General features: G+C 41.0%; 1 protein-coding gene across 6 annotated transcripts in view; it reads right to left on the bottom strand.

Moving 5' to 3' along the window:
• Window positions 1–16065, bottom strand: part of LOC132824993 (A disintegrin and metalloproteinase with thrombospondin motifs 20-like) — a 383141-nt gene that overhangs the window by 206959 nt on the left and 160117 nt on the right. For all 6 annotated transcript variants that reach the window (XM_060839950.1, XM_060839951.1, XM_060839954.1 and 3 more), the window contains 3 exons: window positions 13074–13220; window positions 8255–8396; window positions 1307–1411 (listed from right to left, as the gene is read on the bottom strand). In XM_060839950.1, coding sequence (XP_060695933.1) covers window positions 1307–1411; window positions 8255–8396; window positions 13074–13220 — 394 coding nt within the window. The remainder of the gene's footprint in view (window positions 1–1306; window positions 1412–8254; window positions 8397–13073; window positions 13221–16065) is intronic.

Below are 16065 nucleotides of genomic sequence, written 5' to 3'. Positions count from 1 at the left end.
CAATACTGAATAAGAGAGATCTTCGAGTGAAATCTGGCTTGAAAGACTATAGGTTTTTATCTTGGCAATTGGTTAACATTGTGATCAGACACTGCACATATTCACACCAGGCTGTTAATGCACTTTTAAGAAAGTAAGCTCAGTACACAAAAAGAAAATAAAGCTAAATGTATACAATTTAGAAAGATATTGTCATAAACACCGAAAAGGTTCAACCTTTTTTCCCCTGAAATATCCTTTACAGATACTCAACCCCAGTGAAATATCTACCATGAAGTATCGCTCCTAACCTCATTTTAATATTTCTTACTGAACTAACAAGGTCAGAAGCATTTCTTTTTGGAACAATCTTGCATATTCACCAGACAGGACTCTATGTGCTACTGCCCTCCATGGGTGGTACAGACACAGGCTAACGTCCTGACTTTTCCTTGACTCTGAGGCTGCTAAAACAGGAAGACTCCTTTCCAGCTCTGATGATCTGAAGACTTACTTAAACTCAAAAAAACTCTGTCTTTCAGGTGAGGTGGATATTTTCTTCTGAACTCAACCCATTTGTGGCCTCTGGCTATCTGTCTTTGCTGTAGGCCATAAAAGTTTCACTTAGAAAGCTCCCCAGCATGCTTTCTTATAAAGGCAGTTGTAAATTCACTGCTCTAAAGACGTTGACCCATCTTTTTAAAGAAAAAGGCAGAACTTCATAGTACTGAAAATGGAAAGCAATTTACCTTTATTTCAGAATCCAAGCTCCCAGAAGTATCAATAACATATTATTAGTTTCCACCACACCGAGTGGCATGGTGGCTCAGTGGTTAGCACTGCTACCCTACAGCATCAGGGTCCCAAGTTCGATTCCAGCTTCAGGTGACTGCCTGTGTGACGTTTGCACACTCTTCCCATGTCTGCGTGGGTTTCCTCCCACAGTCCAAAGATGTGCAGTTCAGGTGAATTGGCCATGCTAAATTGCCAATAGTGTTAGGTGCATTAGTCAGGGGGAAATGGGTCTGGGTGGCTTACTCTTCAAAGGGTCGGTGTGGAGTTGTTGGGCCAAAGGGCCTTTTCCACACTGTGGGGAATCTAATCTATTTTAAGATACAATGTCAATTCAGCTACAATTCTCAGAGCTACACCCTGAGCTGGCTGAAAATTCCTCCTTATATCAATTTGCATTTGCAGGTATTAAAAAGGGGAATTTATAGTGTTCCCACAGTTTCAGAGCAGCTCACAGACATCAGTTCCCCTTGAACCAAAGTGTCTGATATAAAAACATCCTTCACCTTCAGAATACTGGCTCTTGGGAGCTTACCATTCCATGACCACAGTCAGTTCCATCAGCCAGTGGCATGTGCTGTGTCCGGCAACCTCTGTGTACCCCTTCCACACTCGTGCACCATAGTCGCTTACATTGTTTCTGTGTAAAGAATGAGTTAATGTGGTAACTCTCCATCTATTTTTGAAAGCACAAAAATATATTGTATAAATTCAACGTCATGATTGTTCAACTTATTAAAAGCAATAGCCTGACTGAATGCACTATTCTGCAAAATATAAAAGTTTGATATGCTCAAGGGAAATGCTTTTGACCACATGTTCCCAAGTTATGCTTACCTGTGACATGTAGATCGTATTCTGCCAGGAAACAATTAATGCTCAAAGTGGCATCAGTACTTCACATATTAAGCTCCATTTCAGTCTTGTCTTTAATTCCAACACAATATATTTGCTTTTGTTTTTATTGGACAATAAACTCATAAATCTGAAGCCCTGTTTCCTTCACCCCAGCTGCTGCCTGAGTATTTACAGCAGTTGAAGTATTTATTTCAGATGTAAAGCATCCATTTGCAATTTGTGCTTTGAATTCTAATATCACTCTGTGTGTTTTGATTGCTTTTTCTTCCCCAAAGGCATGACAAAGACCAATTTAAAATAAGAATTTGGACAATTTGTTTAAGCAACAAGTAGCACTGAAAAGGTCTGACATTTACATACGGTATTTAAACAAAGAATTTTCCCTTCTCATGTAGGTTATGAACCTCATGACCTCTAAATTTGCATGACAGCCAATTAATTATTTCTGAAATGCAGTTGCTGCTTGAATGTAGGGAAATACAACAGTTAATTTGAGGCACAGCAAGATTCCATGAACAGTAGTGAAATGCTGGCAAAGTATTGGGTTAATGATATTTTCGGTCGGGCAGGAGCAGGGTGGGGGAGGTGACAAATAACAATTAGAACATCAGAGAGAACACTCATTCTGAATAATGCTGTACAGTCAGTCACTCTGAAAGGCTGCAAGGCCCTCAGTTGAAAGTGTTTTGCTGTTGATGACAACCCATCACAGGTGAAACAGATGAACACTATCACTATTGTAAAGACCAACTTCTGAAAAATACCACTTTTTAAAGATCAATTATTTTAAAATCAAGCTATAAATTCCTTTTCTTGCCAGAGGTTACATTAATTGCACACAAACATGGTCAGCGTCACAGTGAAAAACAATTTAAAGTCATGAGCATATGGTATGTGTGGGGACAACACCTTAATTATCACCAATCCGGTCACTTTAATTGACATGGATACAGCAACCCACAGCATTCTGGCATATGCCAGAGAGTAACAGCTGGGTGCGCACCCATCCAAATAGAAATTTGAACTTAAACTTGCAAATCTGCCAGAATTTCTCTGTAATTCCAGCAGGAGGTTCCACAAAGAAACATCTGCAAAAACATGTGGTACACAGTGATCTCCCAATCAGATTTTTGAATTCGTCAAATACATTGAACATGGTGGCTGTGGTTTTGGGCTGTAATCCATATTTGTTCTTTCCAATACTCAGATTGACCCTGAAGCAAGTTGTTTAGTACTTGTGATAAATAAAAAGCTTTGGCAAAATGACTTAATTACTCCTACAGAGAAATTTATTCACAACAGCATAACAACATAGTTTTTGTAGGGGAAGCCAAGATCTATGATACAACTTTGATCTATTTTCACTGGAAAAGTTGAGAAGTGGGAGGCCTTTAACAATGAGATAAGGAGGGTTCAGAAACAGTATGTTCCTGCTAATGTGAAGGGCAAGGCTGGTAGATGTAGGAAATGGTAGGTGACCAGAGAAATTAAGGCTCTGGTCAAGAAAAAGGAGGCGTATGGCAGATGGGATTGAGTGAATCCCGATAGAAGTATAAGGGCAGCAGGAGGATACCCAAGAGGGCAAAAAGAAGACATGAAATAGCTTTTGCAAATAGGATTAAGGAGAATCCAGAGAGATTCTATAAGGTCATCACAGGCAAAAGAATAACTAGGGAGAGAATTGGGCCCCTTAAAGCCCTCCTGAAGAAGGGCTTATGCCCGAAACGTCGAATTTCCTGGTCCTTGGATGCTGCCTGACCTGCTGCACTTTTCCAGCAACACATTTTCACCCCTTAAAGAACAACATAGCCATCTATGTGTGAAACTACAACAGTTTGGGTGTGATATGAAACAGGTATTCATGTCGGTATCTACTGTGGAGAAAGACAGGGAAACTAAGGAACTTGGGGAAATAAACATCATGAGGTCTTGAAAGAGCTTTTGTGACACAGGTGGTAGCATTGGCAATCTTAAAATGTATAGAAGCAGATGGGTCTATGATCAGGCATTTTACAGAACTTTGTGGGAGGCTAGGGAAGAAATTGTCAAAGGGTCAGTTAGACTCGAAACATCAGCTGTTTTCTCTCCTTACAGATGCTGCCAGACTTGCTGAGATTTTCCAGCATTTTCTCTTTTTTGGGAAGAAATTGTCAGGCCCCTTACTGAGAAGTTTGTATAATCTACAGCCACAGGAGAGGTGCGGGATTATTGGAGGTTGGCAATATGGTGCCATTATTTAAGAAAGACTGTAAGAAAAAGCCAGGAAACTATCAACTGGCACGTCATATGTCAATGGTGGATAAGTTGTTGGAGGGGATTCTGAGGGACAGGATTTACATGTATTTGGAAATGTAAGGACAGATTAGAGATTGTCCTTATGCCCTAATTTTGTCTCACTAACTTGACTGAGTTTTCTTTAAAGAGATGACAATTGATGAAGGCAGAGTGGTAAGAGTTGTCTATATGGACTTCAGCAAGCATTCGACAAGGTTCTGTATGGTGGACTGGTTCGTAAGTTAGATCACATGGGGAGAGGTCAACTCGATACAAAACTGGCCTGAAGGTAGAAGACAGGGTGTGGTGGTGAAGGGTTGCTTTTCAGACTGGAAGCCTGTGACCAGCAGCATGCCATAAGGATCAGTGCTGGGTTCACTGCTTTTCGTCATTTAAATAAATGATCTGGATGTGAACATAGCAGGCATGGTTAGTAAGTTTGCAGATGACACCAGAATAGTGGGGAAAAGTACCTCACAGTGCAAAGAGACCTTGATCAGATGGGTCAATAGGTTGAGGAATGGCAGTTGGAGTTTAATTTAGATAAATGTGAGATGTTGCATTTTGGGAAGGCAAACCAGGGCAGGACATATACACTTAATGGTAGAGCCCTGGGCAGTATTGCCGAACACAAAGATATTGGAGTGCAGTGCATAATTCCTTGAAAGTGGAGTTGCAGGTAGACGGGGTCACAAAGATGTTTGGCATGCTTGCCTTCATTGGTCAGAACATTGAGCATAGAGCTTGGGATGTCATGTTGCAGCACGAACATTGGTATGACCATTTTTTAGAATACAGCATACAATTCTGGTCGGCCTGCTACAGGAAGGATGTCATTAAACTTGAGAGGGTGGAGAAAAGGTTTACAAGAACATTGCCAGGACTGGAGGGTTTGAGCTATAGGGAGAGGCTGAATAGGCTGAGGCTCTTTCCCCGAGTATCAGAGGCTGAGCAATGATTTAAAGAGTTTATAAAATCAAAGGGCATGGATAGGGTGATAAGCCAAGATTTGGAGATGGTGGTATTGGACTGGGGTGTACAAAGTTAAAAATTACACAACACCAGGTTATAGTCCAACAGGTTTAATTGGAAGCACTAGCTTTCGGAGCGTTGCTCCTTCATCAGGTGGTAGTGGAGGGCTCAATCCTAACACACAGAATTTATCGCAAAAGTTTAGTGTGATGTAACTGAAATTATACGTTGAAAAATTGATTGTCTTTCTTAAGACTTAACAGACAATCAATTTTTCAATATATAATTTCAGTTACATCACACTGTAAATTTTTGCTATAAATTCTGTGTGTTAGGATTGAGCCCTCCACTACCACCTGATGAAGGAACGATGAACCGAAAGCTAGTGTGCTTCCAATTAAACCTGTTGGGCTATAACCTGATGGTGTGTGATTTTTAACGTGATAAGCCAAGGCCTTTTTCCTATGTTGGGGGAGTCCAAAACTAGAGGGCAGAGGTTTATGGTGAGAGGGAAAATTGAGAGTGCAATATTTTCATGCAGACAGTGGTGCATGTATGGAATGAGTTGCCAGAGCATATGGTGCAGGCTGGCGCATTTACAGCATTTAAAAGGCATCTGGGTGGGTTGATGAATAGGAAGGGTGCAGAGGATATGGGCCAGGTGCTGGCGAATGGAACTAAGTCAGATTGGGATGTCTGGTCACTGCGGACTAGTTGGATGAAGGGTCTGTTTCCATGTTATATGACTTGACAAATACCTCTGACAAGAAGAGTGACCTTGATATTCACTGTAGTGTCGGTTCAGAGCAGGAGGAATTCTGGTCAAAAGTGAGTGATCCCTCACAATACTGAGTTTTTAAGTCGGAGGTATGCTTGAATTTATTTTCCATTCAGCTGCTAACTTGGCTGCCAATGACTGGCAAGGTGACTGAGTGGCAGGGGTAAGAGCAGGATACAGAATGCCCTGGACGGGGTTGTGCAACATAATTATAGGGCTCAGTGATTGCAAGAAAATCAGGAAATCCAATGGATCATGTGGGGAAGTTCATGATGGGATGCTGTATTTAGGGATGATTTTGTGGCAAGATTATAAGTAATCAATTTACAGGTTTAGATTTTGTACACTCTACACTCCCTACTCCACATGCAGTGCTGTAAAGGCATCTACTCTACGGCCTTCCTCCCTTCCTACTGAATTTCTTAGCATGTCAGTATGCATTCAGTTGAAAAAACACAAATCCGCACTGTAATAGGGGCACATAGGTTCTTTCTACAGTTTCAACAACTGTCCGATATCTAAACAGCTAATCAGTCCACGTGTACCTTATCCAACCTCCATTACAATTGCATGTGGATAGCTTTCGAGGTGGCTGGGTTTGAAATTAATTCCAAACCAAACCAAGCCCACCCATTACTGAGAGCTAACATTGTCCCCGTTTGGCTTGACTTGTGCTCCTAGCCATCTCCATTGTTTCCTCCAGGCTTGCAACCTGCTGAGAATTCTACATTCCTCCAGTTCTGGCCTTTGTTCGTCTCTGGTTCGTTTCATTTCTCCACTGACAGTTGTGTCTTTAACTACCTCAGCTCTAATCTCTGCAATTTCTAACTCGGTCCTCCTAGCTTCTCCATTGCCAATTAGCACTGAGCCATTTGAGGCAGTACTGACACCTTCCAATGACATTGAGGACATTTCACCTGATGATGTCCACTTATTGCCTCAGGTACTCTACACTCTAATCTCCTCTGACACTGGCAATGAAATGCAAATCTGGAGCAAAAGATAAAGGAGATCTGCAAGTAACTCTTTTTTTTAAAAGACATAAATGTAGCAGCTATTCAATGGTATCTCATTGGTAGCTGCAGGATACAAGAATGCTTGGGTCAACCATTAAGAATGAAAATTACTGGCCCATGCAATCTACACTAATGAACATGTCTCAATGTCAGCGGCTGTTGATCACATTGTACAATCTTGCAACTCTGAGGTTCTGGAAAAGAAATAAAATCCAGCGCTCACATGTATCCATCCATCCACTTATCCAACTACACACCTCAGGGAGAAGTTACTGTGGGATAGAGGTCTTGCTTACTCATTGGATAACAAGTGGGAACCCTGCTCCATTATCGTGAGGAGATCTGACATAATCATTAGGAACCAGGAACTTATCTGGATAGCATCAGAAGTCCCAATTCATTCAGCCCTGAGTACGGCAGAGATCCCATCCCCAAGAGGTGCCCACCGATTAGAGGTCAGCAACTCTCTAGTCTCAACAGCAGAACCAAGAGTGGTGCCCATTGCCAGAGTTACACTGTAGGAGAGATCCCTAGATAGAGAGGCAAGTGTGGGAAGCAGTGGGATTAGGAGGAGGATGACTTTAAGGGTCTCAATTGGACTCCGCAAAAGCAGGGTACTCTCCATCCTTCCTGCCTGTGATTTTCTAGGAATGGTGTCAAGAGGTTGATTGGGTCCCCAGCCCATACCCTTCCTACTAAATCAAATGGTTCCCTCCTCATCTCCTGGGGTATTACAATTGGCCTCAGCAGGCACTGGGCTGGGGAAAGGAAAGGAAGAGGCTTCAGGAAGGAGGACTCAGCAAGGAGCTCTGTTCCAGATTGCAAAGCATGACCTTGATTGGAAAATGCATTTACATAGCTGCCAGAGGACAGGTAGGGACCTGACTGCAATGCCATCTAAAATTACTGCCTTTAACACCAAAGACATGTTTTTTAAATTGGATTATTAAATAATATTGAGGCATTAGCGATAGGTTCTCAGGTAAACAGTAAAGGATGGAGATTGGCATCTCTGGGAGAGCAAGGAAATTGGGTTGGGAAGGAGGAAGAAAAAGTTGAATGAAACAAAGTGAATAAAGATGCAGTGGATAGGTTTACAGGCATTATGGTTCTATTTCAATTCCATTATAATTCTATTAACACAAGAGGTGGCACTGTGGTTATCAAAACTATCCCTCAAAGACTGACTGAGACATTAGAGCAATAGTTGAATCAAACTTAACCTTGCCATACCTGTGCTCACATTAATTCATTTCCTTTTTTTTTGTGAATAACTGTACATACATAACTCTTGACCATAAGAAATAGTTCAAGAATTCTTGCACGTGCTCAGCAGCATTAAATGTTCCCACCATATCAAATATTAGTGTATGCCGAAATGCCACTCTATAGGGAGAAAAATTCATTCATGGAATGTCACCTCTCACAATGCTGCACAGACTTCCATGAATCCCCTGGGTTCAGACAGCACTGTTGTCCCATAACTGTGTGACCCTCATATAATTTCTCCCCTCTTGGTTTTATATAGTCGCCTGCATAACAACATTTACACATTCACTAAGCAAAAAGTTATAAAATAACTCACCATGTACGGGCAAACTTGCGACCCAGCACCGAACATTAGTTCGCATTGTTTGTTCACATCATAGATTTGACCGGGTAACTGGACTGGAAGGTCATAGCTCCTTGTTACTGGCTCATCAAGCAGGCATTCTCCATATCCAGTGCTAGAAACATACAGGGCAAGTCTGTCAGCTTTTAAAGTCAAATATCATGATCATTTGTTGGGTCTATAGGTGGGAGAGGAGGGCAGGGGGGTAAAATAATTAAAAGAGCGCACAAGGCATTCAAAGCATTTGTCGCGAATGCAGAATCTTTTCGACATACACATCTGTCAAGGAAAGGCCGGCAGCATTCTCAAAGATTCATCCCACCCTGGCAACGCTTTTCTACAACCTCTCCCATCGGGGAAAAGGTACAGAAGCCTGAACACACGCACCAGCTGGTTTGGTAACAATTTCTATCCACTGAGTGGCCTCACAAACTCTTAACATTCACCTGTACCTGTATTTTTGCCACTGTTTACTTATTATTTATTTATCTATGCTACTTAACTGTGTGATATGCCTATATTGCTCGCAAGACAAAGCTTTTCACTGTGCCTCGGTACACGTGACAATAAATTCAATTCAATTCAATCCAATTCAATTCTCTTGGAATTCTGGATGACAGAAATGCCGATAACATGTAGTAACGTCATAAATCATGCGCTGGCCAGATTGAGTCTAATGTAAAATACTAATTACTAGCTGGCCCATGCTAAACCTGCAGGCCAAATATCAGAAAGAGATGCTTGTCTGCATTTCAATATACATAATAATTCATACCAGCACAATCTGCTGGTCAAGCTGTTGCAATCATTAAAATTCCAATTCTGAGGGTCTTCATTTATAAACAATGACAATATCAAATGGGATTCTTGCCTTTTTATCATTTCAGCTATTTTTAAATATTCCTTTTTGGGGATATAGATGAGGCCAGCCCTTGAGGGGGCTGTGGTGGACCATTCTTCCTAAAACCACTTTTGTGCTGATTAAGGCATTCCTCTGATAGGGAGGCAGTTCTAGGATGTTAACTGGCACAATGAGGTTCCCGAGTCAGAATGCTGGATGGTGGAGGTGAGGAAATGGTGATGCAGCCACTGCTCTTGCTCTCCAATGTGGAAAAAGTCACAGATTTCGAAGCATTCCATCCACGGTTTCACATATCCTATTTCCTAACTAATACAGTAGACAGCTGCATATTAAAAAGGGCCAGGCTGAGGCACGTAAAGTTGGAAAGATTTTTGACAAATATGTTAGGCTCTGAAGGGGCAAAGAGGTGGCCAAGATGGAACCTTAAACTGAATTAAAGCCAGGGACTACCACACTAGAGTTTTATCAAGCTGACTATTACAATGCCTGCTAACATTCATTAAAGAGACTGTGTGATGACTGCTCCAGCTAATGAACTCCACAGACAGTGAGCAGTTACTTGGAGCTAAACAAGGATTTGAGATCGATTCCCAATGCTACTTAAAGGGACACTCGTACCTTAAAGCAACACTTAGCATTTGCTCAGCATTGCTGCTGAAGATAAGATGGTGATCTCTGAAACACATGGTAGACATTGTGGAAAGCTTTGCCTCCAACAATTGATCCACTTGATCAACATTCATGTGCAAGCCAGTACCAACTACCACAGCTTGGTCTCATCTCTGCCAAAGTATCTTTTGAACCAGCTTCCAAAAGGCCCTCAAGAATGATCTGGGGCAATCCAATTTTTACTTGTCTTTTCACCCACTGGGGAAGTATTTTCCTCTCAGTCTCTTCCCTACAGGGAAGTTGATTGTAAGGTCTAAGGAAAGTGCATTTTTGATCTTCACGTAAACTCTCAGCATGACCCTCTTGTTCTTTGGCATTTTTCCAACTGAGAGCGAGAGGGTGTGGAGTTGAAACCCTACTCCAGGGAGTCTCAATGAGCACAGATTAGACTGACATGCAGTGATTAATTGGCATGGACGGCATCTTTCCCTTTACCATATTGTAAAAGTTCATGAAACCTTCTTAGCTTATAGAAGCAACCATCGAATTCATTAGTAAAAAGGTGGTCGATAGTATGGAAGGGGTATCACAGCCTATCAGTTCATCTGAATCCTTCAACTACTTCACATTATCCTCCCAGTGAAGGTTCAAAAACAAACTAAAATTGTTTTAAAACACCTACTTGTGCAGAAAATGCATTGACTCCCTTGCTGTTATCTTCAATAATTGTATTGGCTTTCATGTAGATACATTTCCTGATGCTTTTTCTAATATATTATCTTACATATAGCTAAAAAGGTTAGCATCACTAAGAATCATTAGGGAAAAAATGTCCAGAAGGTGATAACAGAACTTCATGGGCCATTAAGCCACAGGACATAGAAAGTACCTGATTTAACTGCACTGCCAAGTCAGTTATTCTCAGCCAAGGTGCTACTAATGCTAGGAGAAAGTGAAGATTGCAGATGCTGGAGATCAAAGTTGAGAGTGGTGTGCTGGAAAAGCACAACAGGTCAGGCAGCATCCAAGCAGCAGGAGAATCAATGTTACTCATGCTGCCAAGTTCCAGTATATAGGTAATGCATGCAATACATTTTTATTACAATTGAAAAGGTTCCCAAGGTTGAAGGACATCCAGTGACCTCTGCTGTAAAGAGAATGTACACAGATGTCAAGGGTGAAAAAATAGTCGTGTTTGGCTGCACTGCACTTTGCAAACAGGTCACCAGCACTGATTCAGGTGAGAAATGGAAACTTGACCAAAATGCCAGAAAGTGCATGGTGCCAATGTGTGGTACTCCAGTGTAATTCAAACCTTCAAATAAAGAGAGGAGAGAAAGTTGGAAGAATGGTGTTTGCTTTTAATTTGGGAAATCTTATAGCTAGACCGGGCATTTTTTAATAAAAGGATGATGAGTATCATCGTCCAATATGTTGAAGCAGTTGCCAGTCACATCATAATATCAAAGAGACACATTAAATGTTGTGGTTCTGTTCGCCGAGCTGGGAGTTTTTGTTGCAAACGTTTCGTCCCCTTTCTAGGTGACATCTTCAGTGCTTGGGAGCCTCCTGTGAAGCGCTTCTGTGATGTTTCCTCCGGCATTTATAGTGGCTTGTCTCTGCTGCTTCCGGTTGTCAGTTGCTGTCCGCTGCAGTGGCCAGTATATTGGGTCCAGGTCGATGTGTTTGTTGATAGAATCAGTGGATGAGTGCCATGCCTCTAGGAATTCCCTTGCTGTTCTCTGTTTGGCTTGCCCGATAATAATAGTGTTGTCCCAGTCGAATTCATGTTGTTTGTCATCTGTGTGTGTGGCTACTAAGGATAGCAGGTCGTGTTGTTTCGTGGCTAGTTGGTGTTCGTGGATGCAGGTTGTTAGCTGTCTTCCTGTTTGTCCTATGTAGTGTTTTGTACAGTCCTTGCGTGGGATTTTGTACACTACGTTGGTTTTGCTCATGCTGGGTATTGGGTCCTTTGTCCTGGTGAGTTGTTGTCTGAGCGTGGCTGTTGGTTTGTGTGCTGTTATGAGTCTTTGTGGTCGCAGCAGTCTGGCTGTCAGTTCAGAAATGCTCCTGATGTATGGTAGTGTGGCCAGTCCTTTGGGTTGTGGCATGTCCTCATTCCATTGTCTTTCCCTTAGGCATCTGTTGATGAAATTGCGCGGGTATCCGTTTTTGGTGAATACCTTGTTATAGGTGTTCTTCTTCCTCTTTTTGCAGTTCTGGTGTACTGCAGTGTGTTGTGGCCCTTTTGAATAGTGTCCTGATGCAACTTCGTTTGAGTGTGTTGGGGTGGTTGCTTTCGTAGTTCAGGACTTGGTCTGTGTGTGTGGCTTTTCTGTACCGGAAGCGGCAGAGACAAGCCACTATAAATGCCGGAGGAAACATCACAGAAGCGCTTCACAGGAGGCTCCCAAGCACTGAGGTTGTCACTTAGAAAGGGGACAAAACGTTTGCAACAAAAACTCCCAGCTCAGCGAACAGAACCACAACGAGCACCCCAGCTACAAATCTCCTCCCAAAGTTTAGACACATTAAATACCATGTTCCCAGAGCTCTTGAACTCAGCCATTGCACAGTGAAAAAGTAATGATTGGAAATGGTTTTATTTCCCACAGAGAGAAAGGGGGATATACAAAGGGCTTAAATCTTGTACAATCTTGCAATCATTTCACAATGTTGGAAGCCTGATAACAGGTTCACCTCTCGACCACTGTCAGCGCACTGACCTGTTACACTCTAGGGAGAAGCAGAAATGCAGACTACCATGTTATGGATAGACCTGAAATGTCCCATTTGCATGTAACTTTGTTGTACTTTTAATTGTTATCAGTCCTTAAATGCCCGTTGTATTTCAAAAGAACTTAGCACCGATCTATCAAAGAATGAAGTGATGCCAAGTTTCCCTCATCAACGTGGATAGCTTATGTAAAAGGTTCACAATCAAGAGAGCACAGGGGGAAAAGATCAAAGGGTCATGTCTGGGGAAAATCTAATTATAAATGACATTTCCCATCTTGAAAAGAGGCTTTTTAAGGCAGCTAGTGCTCAGCTTCATAGCAATGAAAATCCATCTCTGCAGTTGCTATGATACCTTTTGCCCAGCAAAAACATGCAAAGGAACAGAGATTATTTTGTCAAGATAAAAGCCATCACTGATAAATGTGTGTGACAACTTCAGGGGCTTTTGGCCAATTACACTGTCTGCAAACAGCTAGATAAATTGTACTCGTTCAGGTCTACCCCAAACTACACCTCATGTGATATGTATCGTTTCAACACACTGGAAGATTAAACCAAGGAGAGTAACTAAAACAAACATACTCCAGAAAGTCGGTGATATATTTACGGCTACACTTGGACCAGGTCCATGGGCTGGTATGGTAGTTCAAGGTTGGAGCCATCACGTGGAACTGGTGTTTCATTCCTGCCTCTTTGCATTTGAAGCTATCATCATGAGGCATGTTGAACCTACAAATTAAACAATGATTTACTAGACATGCATGCAAAACACAAATGTAACAGTTGGAATAAACAATAGCAAAGTATAAGCAGAGGAGGATTTGCACAAAAAAAATTAGTCAAACATTTCATTTAACAACTTGAATGCATAAAGACAGAGCAATGCTTTTAATTATTATACTCATAAGTCAGATGAAATGCTGCTTTACAAGTGTAGGAACATTATATGTCAGATGCTCTTGTTTCTGTAAAGCCATATTTCCAGCAATTGCATACAAAAGGACACTGAGGTCCTTGTGGTGCAGTGGTAACACTCCTCCCTCTGAGTTAGGAGAACTGGGTTCAAACTCCACCTGCACTACAAGTATGTAATAACATCTCTGAACAGATTGATGAGATATTATTTAAACATGATTATGTCCCAAAGAAGGCCTGCTTTATGTTCGACCTGACAATTATTGAAGCAAATGGAATTGAGTAGCAGGTCAGGTTTTGAGCAGGAGGCCAGTTTATGGTATCACACAAGGTCAATTTGGACCCCACAAATTGTTATAAAATTTGGAGCTCTTTGACTCAGACCAAGGATCTTACCCAAGGTGACAATTAATCGAGAAACAGTTGACAGAAGAATTCACCTTCCTGGCTTGAAAATATGATGCCAGTTGTTTATAAACTAGCAAATGGTTGTAAATGTTCCTCATTTTTGTATGTGTTTGACTCTGCAGTCCGATATCTGACTGTTAGATGGCATAACCTTCAACAAATAGTAGAGGATAAGGTATATTCTGAAACAGATCAGGCCAATGTGAACAGCCAAAGACTGTTTTGACAACCTAATTTTATTTTTATTTAAATTGCAAATTTAAAAAAATGGCAGCTTGCAAAATGGATCTGATCTGAATTTTACCATTGGTTAGTTTAAATGTTGTTGGTAATACTTCAATAATATGTAATGTCAAGATTATTCAATGTTTGTAATGCTGGGTACAGCAGTGTTCCTTCCATTTTCAGAAATGTAGCTATTGTCGTCATACCTTTTTCCAAAGCACATTCAACATCAGCCTCGTTTGTGTTTGGTTCTAATTTAGCCCAGCTCACTGGTTCATCAGAAACGGAGACCATTGCTCCTAGTACCAATTACAATAATCCATCGAGAAATATAATCCACAATATAACTGTATGGCATGAGAAAATGCAATGTTGAGAATCAAATAACTTCCATCATGCTGAAAAACCAAGAATTCCCTAAAATCTTCTGTTTAACTTGACAGCAAAATTACGAGTACAACAGAAAAATAACTGCAATATCACCTTATCTGGCCTTCCCAAACAATTCAGAAAATGATCTCTGTAACATTAAAAAAAAACTTTTGGCATTTTGTACTCATCTCTTATTTCTATTTTGCGTATAGGTGTTAAATTAGGACTTCTTTCCACACATGGTAATTAATTAATAAACATTTTGTAAATTAATAAAAACCTGGTTAAATTGGCTCCTTCTAAAACATTTGGGTTCAGGAGAAAGGGATCCACAAGGAAAGGAATCTTCTTAAATTAACCTTGTTGTAATCTTGTTAGTGAATAAAGAAGAGAAGCTACTTCATCCTTCCTCACTCTAACAGCTTGTGATAGCCCATCTGGAACAGTAACGAATTGGCGTACTACATCTAGGGTCAACTCATAATATGTATAATTACTTTCGCTTTGTAGGAAATAATTTTGACCTAGATACCACAGAGCTGCCTGTTCAACAATAAATATTGTCATCCCCAGGAATAGCAAGACAGGGCGATGCTTTAACGACCAGGAATTTTTTTTTTGCAAGTGAATCGTTAGATACTTGTATATAACATGCTAGGGCTCTGGAAAGGTTAATTATGAGGAGACCATTAAACACCACCCAATGTTAGTGATGTTGAATGGAGCAGGAAGGCAAAACAACTCTGGATCTCAAAGGAAACAGACCGACTATCTGTGACTTCCTTATAGCCCCAGTGCCAAATGTCAGTCTTATTAATGCAACCAGTAGCTGATTGCTATCATGGAATAAACTACATCTTATTTAAGAACAAAGCCTCTTCTCATTAACCTACCATGTCATTTCTCTCTGCCATATCAGGCCAGTCAAGTCCCTTAGATCACAACCTAAAAGAAGGTTAATGGCTGCAAATTTACCTGATCTACCAAGGTAGCTGTATGAAGTTCCATCATACAACAGATACCAGATAGGTTTCCTCCTATAGTCCAAAAATGTGCCGGTTAGGTGGATTGGCCATGCTAAATTGCCTGTATTCAGGGGAAAATATAGGGTAGGGGAATGGGTCTGGGTGGATTACTCTTTGGAGGGTCAGTGTGGACTTGTTGAGCTGAAGGGCCTGTTTCCATACTGTAGGTAATCTAATCTAATCAAAAAACACTGTCCAGCTGCATTAAAGCAGTCTTGAAAGAGTTTTGATTCTGACTACTTGACAGTGAAGACACGATGGACAACCAGTTCGGGTTAGGCTCATTTTACAAAGAATACTCAAGTAATAGTCAGGGAAAATATCCAAAGAATTAGTATTTACGGAATTCCAGAGCCATTTGATAAGGTTCTCCATAAAAGACTGCTTGCTAAAATTAAAGCACATGAAAAAGTGAAGAGAAATGACTCCCTGGATTGGAAGATTAAAGGTAAATGAGAGAATGAGGATAATGGGTATGTTTTGAATCGGAAGGATGTGCCAAGCAGGGGAGAGGCAATAACATAGTGGTAATGTCACTGGTAATCCAGAAACACAGGGTAATGCTCTGGAAACTTGAGTTCAAATCCCACTAATGACAGAATGGTGATATTTGAATGCAAAACTTAAAA

The sequence above is a fragment of the Hemiscyllium ocellatum genome, chromosome 19 (genome assembly GCF_020745735.1).
Source record: "Hemiscyllium ocellatum isolate sHemOce1 chromosome 19, sHemOce1.pat.X.cur, whole genome shotgun sequence".
Classification (NCBI taxonomy): Eukaryota; Metazoa; Chordata; class Chondrichthyes; order Orectolobiformes; family Hemiscylliidae; genus Hemiscyllium; species Hemiscyllium ocellatum.
Note: the sequence above shows the minus strand (reverse complement) of the source record. Positions and strands in the feature narration are given on the sequence as shown.